Consider the following 10,833-nt stretch of genomic DNA (forward strand, 5'->3'; position numbering starts at 1 on the left):
ATTACCAATAGTGTACAGTGTCTTTAAAGGCACTGTACACCTTTGGTATCATTGTCAGAGACCAGTATTCTCAATTGGTGTATCCCACACAATGTATGACATAACAAATCTGTGACTTTTGTTTTTACTCAGCTACTCAAGAAAAGCACTCTTGTTCAATATTTATGTGCTTTGGTAAAACAAAAAGGGCGTCAGGCCTGCAGCCGATTTCACGAAACCTTACGCAAATGCGTGTATGTCCACTTGCGCAACGTATGGCGTAAGTTCCGCTGATTTCACGAAAGTTACGCCACGTCTTACAGTGATGGCGCAAATCCATAGAGTTATATATAAAATCATATTGTTATTGCGCAAGTATTTCCGGCCATGCATCACCACAATGTGTTTTGCGCGGGTTAGCCTTCGCTATTCCTTGGGCAGAGATGACGGTTCAGTGCCGAAATGCATTCCATTCTTTCTTTAAGTGGAAATAAAACAAAAACAAATTCATCAGCCATTTTGTTTACAAGAACGTTTCGCTATAAAGGAAACCACACGTTTGGTAATGAAATAAACGGTAAAATCTGCCACGATTTTTTTTGGGGGGCCATTAAAATTGTTTGGAGTTGGAATTGCCACCATAAATACAATTTCAGTAATCACTTTCGTCATGTTTTATTTATGTGTCAATCATGAATTCATCGGTTCCGATCCGCAATTCGACCCTGAATTGTGTCATGTTTAATCAAACTTTTTTAACCTCCTATATATGTATATATAATAAAAAAAATTAAAAAATACTTTCATAAAAAACAGACAAGTCTAAATTAAGCAATTTAAATGCATTTTTTTTTATTATTATTCTTTTCATCAATTAATTTTTTTCAAAATTAATTAATTTAAATGCATTTTTCTTTATTATAATTTGTTTTCATTTATAAATATTGTTTTATTTATTGCAGTTTAGTTATTAAATTGAACCATGTTATCCCAATTTCCGTCCGCTGAAACTTCACTGTAAAATGTTGTCCCGTGTACAAAAAAGATCGTCATTTAATAATGGCCGACGTGGTGCTTTTTTCCAAGGGCAACGTGTTCCTTTAAGAAAGTGGCGCAGCTGCTCAACATTTCGTGACGTAACGATATGACATGGTGCAAGTTACGCACTACTTTCGTGAAATCGGCTGCTGAAGTCGTATTATTTGAGTGAGTAGTTACCTCTTTCTCAAAAACTAGGTTATTTCAGAGGGAGCTGTTTCTCACAATGGTTTATACTATCAACAACTATGTGTTTTGAAGAGAGGAATATGAATAAACAATTAACTAAGGTTTAAAAAAAATTAGTTTCCATGTTATTTACAAATAATTTGAAAATGAGCCCGACCCGAGAGGGCGCTGTTCGTGACGTCAATCGAGGCGCGATGAATCGCGTGCAGTGCCAACACAAGATAGTGACGCTTGGCGCAAGTTAAAAACATGCCCTCAAAGTTGAAACAATACCTGATTTTTTCACGTTAGGCAAATGCTCCTTTAGGTTCGTTACGTCTTTCAGGTACTTTCTTCGACTTCCCCACTAGCTGGAAAAATTGTTGGGATGGCGTCATGTTTTAGAAAATAACATATCTCTTCATGTCAAAATGTGTAGTGTATTCCGGATTCTCGAAGCACGATGGCTCGACGTGTTTGCTGCACAACGCTAATGAAAAGACGTCGGACCGGACCACTTTGCAAACTGACCCCATATTTAGTTGTTTTGCTGCATCCAGCAGCAATACACCTGGTCGACATTGCCGGGAAAATGCAAAAAAAAATACTTTTTCGAAAGTAACGTAAAATTCACGACTAGGACTTAAATGTACTTGCACGTACGTGTGTTCAATCGAGGCAAAGTCTGCCTCGATTAACGTCACAAAAAGGGGTAGGCGGAGTCACCCCCACACAACTTTAATTATTTGTTTAAACATATTAATCGTTAAAAACAATTACTCAAAAAATTATTTTATTGTTCAGAAACATACTCTACTGTTTGAATAAAAAAAGTTCTATTTCCAGGTGACTTTAAATTAACCACAATATTAATTTCAAAATATATAAAACAATTATTTCTTACTATAGCAAGATAGTGCTTTTCAAAATTAGTCTTAACATACAACTGCTTGTCCTTGCATTGTAGAGGTTCGTTCCACCATGGATATTGGCTTGTTATTGACCTTGGTCTTTCTGACGTCATGTTGTTATGTGACCATGGGGCATATGATTCACGTACGCTCCATTGCATCCAACAATTCCAGCACTGATTTGGCGGCTAAACGTCCTCCAACAACACCCAACATCAGGGACATTTTCATTGGACGATGTTACGAGGACGAACAGTGTTTGCAACAAGACCAATGCCTAAACAGCACCTTGAAGTAAGTATTCAATAATAATTACTCGGTGATTAACTCCGAGTTATAACTTTGATTAAGGACAACTGAGAAAATATCAAGTTGCGAGGTAATAATGAAAGAAAAAATACCCTTGTCACACGGAGTTGTGTGCTTTCAGATGCTTGATTTCGAGACCTCCAATTCTAAATCTGAGGTGTCGAAATCAAATTCATTGAAAATTACTTCTTTCTCGAAAACTACGTTACTTCAGAGGGAGCCGTTTCTCACAATGTTTTATACTATCAACAACTCCCCATTACTCGTTACCAAGTAAGGTTTTATGGTAATAATTGTTTTGAGTAATTACCAATAGTGACACTTTATCGTTGTTTTCTCTCTAATTTCACTCTCTTAAATTTAATTTTGACTTGCTTAAGACATCTTTGCTTTCTTCAATCTTGTCTTTTGTATATTGAAGTTTTTAAATGTGTAGGGCCTACATGACAAGTACAAAATGTGTTTTGGCCTCTGGCCGAGAATATTTTTGTTACCTAGTTTCGTTACCTAGTAAGGTTTATGCTAATAATTATTTTGAGTATAGTGTCCACTGCCTTTAAATGTGATTCAAAAGTAACTACTGCGTTGCACGGCATAACTTTCTGTTTCATATATTTTCCATAAAAAAAAAAAGAAAATGCACGAAACGTCTCTTTTTTGTCGAGTTTAATAATTCATTATTTTATCATTTTTTGTTGAGTTTAGACACGCCAAAAGTTTGACGTTAAGCGCAGGTTTTGTATTGCTGAAATTGTTGTTTTTAACTAATGTTATTTTGTTTTAAGTGGAACATGTGAAGAGCTATGGGAAATCTTCAATGCTTCGTTTGCCTTCAAGGACCCTTGTCAAGCTGGCGGTAATACATACGACCAACTTATAGCTACAGCGCCACCTTCTACTATGAAAGATCAGGTGACCTACATACTATCATTGAAACACGACAGAGCTTTTTTTGTACACTCCCTTAGTTGTTGTTGTTGTTGCTGTTGCTGTTGCTGTTGCTGTTGCTGTTGCTGTTGCTGTTGCTGTTGCTGTTGCTGTTGCTGTTGTCACTACCTTTGATGTTGATGCTGGTTCGCTTATTGTTCTTTCAGTTTAGCTATATGTTTCCGAGCATAATGACATCTGCTGTACAATTATAGCTCAGGAGAATATACTGACTAGTGGAAGCAACAACAAGAGAGAAAGAAAATTAAAGCCAAATAGTTATGACAATTTAAGTCATATTACGACTTCGTATACAGGTTATAACTGTAGGACTTCCCATGATATGCCTCCTAAACCATTATATCAGCCGTACTTAAGTCATAATTGTGATATAAGTCTTTATAGTTACTTTTATTTTGTCAATGTCCCTTTAACGCTTCCGTAAGAGTATAAACTGCCCTGATATAAAGCCGTTTTTGAAATCGCAACAAATACATGCTTTTCTTTGTCAAAACACAAATTGTTATCAGTTCTATTTTTCCCCAGACTTTATTCTGGTCTGGTTTACCAAGTCTTGCCCTGAACAATGGTAGAGTTACAAGAAGACACACTATCCTTGAAGAGACACTTATTGGTTATGCTGTAAATGGTTTGACTTGGTGTGGACAGCTTGATAACCCTGGAATCAACTACGTTGGATGTCCACGAGGTCCAAATTGCACCGCGGAAACCATGTACACTTTCTGGAGAGCCGCTTCAAGAGCAGTGAGATACATCCTTCCTTGATGCTAGTTTAATACTAATTGTAGCATAAACAAATCATTTGTGGTATATAGTATTATTTTATAGCCAAAAGTACCTCAAAATATATAACAATTTCCGTTTCAAGCGGCCAAGTGTTTAAACCTGATTAAACAAAGGCATGAAAAGTGAATACGTTTACGTTTACGTTTATAAAGGTTGACTCATTAGGATCCAGAGTTTTGACGTAAGGTGCCGCACAGACGTATGCTATAAGGGTGGTTGATTGGTGCTCAAGGAGTAGAAATACAAGTGCCTCCAGGCTAACAAAAAAGGCCTGAAGAAAAAAAGTGCTATACGTATATATATAAACGAACGGTGACAACAGTAGGCCTAGTATTTATTACAAATCTAACTTACTTGTTTGCCTTTGCTTTATAGTTCGCTCGGCAAGCAAGAGGGATCGTCAAAGTGGCACTAAATGGGAGCAGAGTGGATGCATTCAGGAATACAAGGTAAACAATAATATAAACAGAGAGAATATAGCTTCGAGTAGCCCAAACTTATCAACATGGTTAAAACTTACGGTGAGTATGGTGTTATGCTCAGAGAAATTAGTAAATATAGAGCTCACCAGGTATACACATTAAGAAAACAAACCGTTTTGTTATACCTCGGTAACAAACTGTGAAGTTTGATTGGTCGAGAACCAATCACGTGACGTGCAACAAAAACGCTTGTTATACCTTGGTAACAAATTGTGAAGTTTGATTGGTCGAGAGCCAATCACGTGCCGTGCAACAAATACGCTTGTTATACCTCGGTAACAAACTGTGAAGTTTGATTGGTCGAGAACCAATCATGTGACGCGCAACAAAAACGCATGTTACATGGCTCGACAGGCCGGGTAACATGAAAAGTGATGTACACCGGTGTACATCACCTTGATCGTTCCAAGCGTTGGTCGATTTCGCGCTGTGTACGAAACAACCGCGGGTTCGAGGAAGTTGTTTCTCGTTCGTCTGCTTATTAAACAAGGAGTAGTCCGTCGTAATAATGTTTGAAGGTAACAACAGAACTTCGAGAAGAGGAATAACAATTGTACAAAGGTATAACAAAACAATTGTTGCACGTTGTGACTGGGGTCCATGGGTTTTGTACACCCTCGAAGGAAAATGGCACACTCGGCTTCGCCTCGGGTTCCATTTTCCCCCTCGAGTGTACAAAACGCCATGGACCCCGTCACAGCGTGCAACAATTGTATAATGTTGAACCTGTAGCGCTACTCTTGACATCCAATGCACTGCCATTTTGTTTCTTCAGATGGATGGCATCTTTGCAGGGACATGAGCCAAATTTACTTCCAAGATACATCACAATATATTTTGTTATGTAACATTTTGTTTTGTTCCCAGCACCTTCGCCACAACTGAACTTCGAAACCTGAACCGTGAATATGTATCGCATGTCAACATTCTTCTTGTGTACGACATAACTATACCGGGAGACAATAAAAGGTAATGCTTTGACGCAGTGAGGAACATAACACCTCATGCAGCAACATCATAATTAGGGCAACTCGAACATTAACTGCGCTAAACATCGCACTTTCTGCGCTACAAACTCAAAATGTTTTTCGCGTGGCAAATAAAACGAATCGTTGATGAACGACGAACTTATTAAAACAATTTGCAGCACTAAACACCTTGCCTTAGATCGGACGAGTTCGTCTATAAAAAGCGTTTGAAACCGGAATAATATTAAGTTCTAAGTGGTGTTCCTTACACGTCACAAAAAACGGCCGACCGTGTTAGTTCTATGGTGAAAGGAAACCACGCAATTTCGAGGCATATTTGTGTGGATAGTTATTTTCTACTTATAAACATTCTAATCATGCAATTCATAACAAACATTTTTATTCACCAACTCGCCCGATCCAAGGCAACGTGTCCCTTTAAAATTTAGAATAATTTAAAATGGCGACGCGGGAAAACAATGCTAAAAAGAGACACTATTGCGTCATTATGCCAATCCGAGCTGTGATATAGATATTAATGACCATAGAATCCAGCTGTACGTGTGCCTTATCATTACCATTGGTGAGAGGCAGTCATCGTCTGTGTGTCAAACAACATATAGGTTAATTCTGAAATCCACGTATTATGTTTGTTCTAGTCAGAAGTTGTTTTTCATCCCTTCCCGGAATCACCCAGCAAAAAAGCGGAAAACGCTCATTGTAAAATAATGCGTGAACGTTGTTTAAAAGCTTTGCGCATGCGTATTCAAATAGAGCATTGCCTGACTGAGAACAGACTGTGCAAGTCTCGCGCGGATTTGAACTTCCGGGATTATTGTGGTCCCAACCTTATGGAGTTTTACGTTGGGGAGATTTTGTTTCATTCATTACTTTAGTTTAATATAGTTTATGACCATAAAAATTACATGTTGTTAAAAATGTAATACTAATTAACATCATATATAAAAGTAAAAAATAAAGCCAACATAGTAGCGAGAAAAACCGATATTTAAACTTGACCTCAGGTCAGGTTACTTGGTAAAAATTAAGAATTTGTGCCCATCTCCGATCACGAAATTTACGCAGAAGCTTGTTTTGGTCGCGAGGGGTGAAAATCCTTTTCATTGGTCGTTTAGGCGTCGGCTTCCTCTTTAAACCGCGCCACGCGTTTATCTAACGCCCTTGCGATCATCGTGCGTCCGCGTATAAACCAGCTTTGAGTAGTTTCACATTCGGGCGTACATTTACAAAAGGGGTTTCAAAAAATTTAAGATCAAACAAACATCCTTGTCCCAGGGTTTTACTTTTGTCTATACATAGACTTTAACCGATAATTGTGTATGTTTAAAAAGCTAAAACTAATTTAAACAAGCTCTACAGGGTATTTTTGTTGTTCAGATTCGGCATTAAGAATAAATTAAAGCAAAGATTTGATTCATAAAAAAATAAAGTTCTTCAGTTGTCGTGTTTTCTCGCTCCGGTGTGCGCGAGACTTGCACAGTCTGGAGAGCGTGACGTTTGTCGTCACGTCGTGCAACTACCGTGCAGCACTGCATAGCTACATGTACATCACAAGCTTGCACTAAACGTCGCTATTTTAATTTTCTACGTCCGACACGGCAAAAGTGTGACGTTTACGACGAGCCTTAAGTGATTCAAAATGGCGGACGTGGGAGAAAAATGCTAAAGCGTCATGTTTCATGACAGCAAATATGAATGGAAAATCACAATGATTTGTGCGTCCAATCAGTACCAAAGAGCGACGTTTGTCGACACAAACTTTGCCGTTCTACACGGTAGTCGCCAGACCTGGTGAGAACCACTTGAACTATCAGCCGAGTCTATCTTAGATAGCAGGGAAACTTACCGTTATACTATAAGGGCACAACTTGTTGTTTGGGTATCACATCTTTAACTTCCATCACGAAACAATGTTTTCTGGCACTTTCTCCATATTCCGCCATTTTTAATCACTTAAGTGCGGCCAACAGTTCGACCGATTCGATTGTTTAAAGGCAGTGGACACTATTGGTAATTGTCAAAGACTAGCCTTCACAGTTGGTGTATCTCAACATGTGCATAAAATAACAAACCTGTGAAAATTTGAGATCAATCGGTCATCCAAGTTGCGAGATAATGAAAGAAGAACACACCCTTGTCACCCGAAATTGTGTGCTTTCAGATGCTTGATTTCGAGACCTCAAGTTCTAAATCTGAGGTCTCGAAATCAAATTCGTGCAAAATTACTTCTTTCTCGAAAACTATGGCACTTCAGAGGGAGCCGTTTTTCAAAATGTTTTATACCATCAACCTCTCCCCATTACTCGTCACCAAGAAAGGTTTTACGCTAATAATTATTTTGAGTAATTACCAATAGTGTCCACTGCATTTTGCCGCGGGTAAAAAGAGTTCGACACTTCAAAAGTAATAGCCTACGTTTAGTGCAATTTAGCCGTCCTTTTTATGTGATGGTTAAGGTAAAAATATGGCAGTTGATTTAAAATGAACACTCTAGTTAATTATGAAAATAAAATTGCATGTCTGAATAAGTGTGATATTGATTGATATGTAATTATGATTAAACAGGGCCCGTTGTAATGAAGGGAGCATTCACCAGTTACAGATGCTGCTTACTTCCTATGGTTTTAGCTATACCTGTGTAGAAAACCCAAGGTTAGTTATATTGCTGTAATTCTTAAAAGACTTTGAACTGAGCCACTATTTATTATCGATAACAGTTTATCATCTCGCTATAGACAAAGCTGTAATTAGGAAATAACAGTGCGAGTACCCGGTCTTCACTGCGTGGTAATGACCGGGTTGGTGGCTGGCGCTGTTAACGTAGTCTGGTTCCCTGACCAAAGATTCCTTGACGTCTCTTGTTAAAAATCTAAGGTCAGGTATCACTCACGGTTAAAACTAGAGCATGACGCAACTTGTCAGGGTCGGGGGTCATCTCCAAGGAAACCATGTCTGCTTATACTACATGTACTACTAGTTGCGATAACGTAACCCTCCTCCCAACGGCCGCCAGGCAGGAGGGTTACGAGATTATTTTGATCGTCAATTAATTACAATCTGGTTCAACACGTATAATTTCGACAGCTAGTCACCAGATTTTGCCCCTGTTTTACCACTTTTAAAAATCATGAAACTTAATCCTAAATCAATGTCTAATGAACACCAAGTCAAACACCTTTGAAAAAATATTTTTGAAGAAAAAGGACAAAAACTTACCAGATCCCGCAGCGATTTCCCAGGTTTATATATTTGAAGTAGTCGCATCGCTTTGCAAACGCTTTATTTAGGCACAACGCCTGCATTGGCAATAAACTGGCATAACAACTCCTGGATCTACGGCCGACAGGACTGACATTACGAGTCCGTACCGAACATCAACGATACTGTCCGAATGTTAAAGACAACACGTTCGGAACATTTCGGATAACTTCGAAAGAGGAGGAATTCCTCCTTTTTGGTCACGTGATTTTGGGTGATACCGGACCCTAAATTCGACAGAGCCTAGTCGGAGATTGTTGGGTCTTGGAACCAGACTACTGTTAACGGACCGAGCCGTTAACAGCGCCAGCCACCAAACAAGGTCATTGCCACACAGTGAAGACCGGGACTCGCACTGTTATTCCAATTAATAAATACCTTTTTTAGCGAACTAAACGGCTACAATAGAGAGGTTGCGTGACCCCGCAAAAAGTTCGTTGTGCGCGCCGTCGGCCATGTTGAGTACTATTTCTGTTGGTAACGCGTCGTCTGCTCGCAACAGCAGACGCACGTTTGTAACCGAGAAAGTTGGTTTTTCTCCGATAGACAAATATTTGGTGAAGGTTTTCTTTCAGTATTTTATTTGGTAAAACAATGAATTACATCAAGCACATAATATTAACTCCGGATAATGCAAGTCAACGCCGGTCGATACAGTGATACCAACGAATTTTAATTCGTTAAAACAACAATTGTTAAAACAACAAAGATCCATATGAATTCAAACATTTAACTTTTCTCAGCAGTGTCGTAGCCAAATATTGTTAAATACCGTTACTCTGAGCGCATTTAAGTCTATTGATGCACTTTACAATCGGATGGGTGACGGAGGTAAATAAAGGTGCACATCGTGAAAGTAAACAAACTTGGCAGTTTTACTCTTGAGGCCGCACTTATTGCGAAACATTATTTATTTTGTATGGACGTGGACATGGCTAGCAACTATCTACCACATCACGGTACCACCACTGTAGAAAACAAATTATTTTTGTTCAAATCGGAACTGGGATTTTAGCACAATGTATGACTTGTTTTCGGCAATTGTGGTGCGGTATTTGGCTGGCCTTCGTCGGCACTCTGGTATATTTTAGATTCAACTATCTAAGAGGCCGAAAAACATTTTGTACATGTCATGTAGGCCCTACACATTTAAAAACTTCAATATACAAAAGACAAGATTGAAGAAAGCAAAGATGTCTTAAGCAAGTCAAAATTAAATTTAAGAGAGTGAAATTAGAGAGAAAACAACGATAAAGTGTCACTATTGGTAATTACTCAAAACAATTATTACCATAAAACCTTACTTGGTAACGAGTAATGGGGAGTTGTTGATAGTATAAAACATTGTGAGAAACGGCTCCCTCTGAAGTAACGTAATTTTCAAGAAGTAATTTTTCACGAATTTGATTTCGAGAACTCAGATTTAGAATTTGAGGTCTCGAAATCAAGCATCTGAAAGCACCCGACTTCGTGTGTTTTGTTTCTTTATTGCTACCTCGCAAATTCGACGACCAATTGAGCGCAACTTTTCACAGGTTTGTTATTTTCTGCATAAAAATATGTTGAGATACACCAAGTGAGAAGATTGGTCTTTGACAATTACCAATAGTGTCCAGTGTCTTGAACAAAAACATATTTGGGACTGGAATGGAAGTTCAAAACTCAAGTGTCATCTCAAAAGACTCTTATTCGCTATTTTCCAAAGCCGGTCTTTATACCACCGTTAACACTCTCACACGTGACCGGGTTTTGACCAATCAGAGACTTGAAACCGTCCAAGGTATTTATTAATATAAGTTATCACACAAAAACAAGCGCGAGTGGAATACGGAAAATTATGTGCTTTATTAAGCCCCGTTAAATTAAGGAAGCTCATTTTCAAGAAAACACCAGTCGATTGTTAAGTACGTAGAGCATTAGACTACATAACCAGTTTCGCTCTTTCAATAACTTCCTCTGCAACAC

General features: G+C 38.4%; 2 protein-coding genes across 2 annotated transcripts in view; both read left to right on the plus strand.

Moving 5' to 3' along the window:
* Positions 1-2,370, plus strand: part of LOC139944865 (conserved oligomeric Golgi complex subunit 6-like) — a 66,755-nt gene extending 64,385 nt beyond the window's left edge. Inside the window, exon 22 of the mRNA XM_071942010.1 lies at positions 2,153-2,370. Within this exon, the coding sequence (XP_071798111.1) occupies positions 2,153-2,188 (36 nt within the window). The 3' untranslated portion in view covers positions 2,189-2,370. The remainder of the gene's footprint in view (positions 1-2,152) is intronic.
* Positions 2,224-7,439, plus strand: LOC139945411 (uncharacterized). Its single transcript, XM_071942762.1, has 5 exons — positions 2,224-2,390; positions 3,191-3,317; positions 4,515-4,588; positions 5,489-5,590; positions 7,340-7,439. The coding sequence occupies exons 1-5, from the start codon at positions 2,224-2,226 to the stop codon at positions 7,437-7,439; spliced, it is 570 nt and encodes a 189-aa protein (XP_071798863.1).
* The last annotated feature ends 3,394 nt before the right edge of the window (positions 7,440-10,833 follow it).

The sequence above is a fragment of the Asterias amurensis genome, chromosome 12 (assembly GCF_032118995.1).
Source record: "Asterias amurensis chromosome 12, ASM3211899v1".
Lineage (NCBI taxonomy): Eukaryota > Metazoa > Echinodermata > Asteroidea > Forcipulatida > Asteriidae > Asterias > Asterias amurensis.

Excerpts from the sequence above, each read along its gene's own strand:
- LOC139945411 (XM_071942762.1), top strand. The coding sequence starts at position 2,224 with ATGGGGCATATGATTCACGTACGCTCCATTGCATCCAACAATTCCAGC. Across the intron at positions 2,391-3,190 it reads TGCCTAAACAGCACCTTGAA|TGGAACATGTGAAGAGCTAT; the intron begins GTAAGTATTCAA and ends TTTTGTTTTAAG. Across the intron at positions 5,591-7,339 it reads ATACCGGGAGACAATAAAAG|TACCAAAGAGCGACGTTTGT; the intron begins GTAATGCTTTGA and ends GCGTCCAATCAG.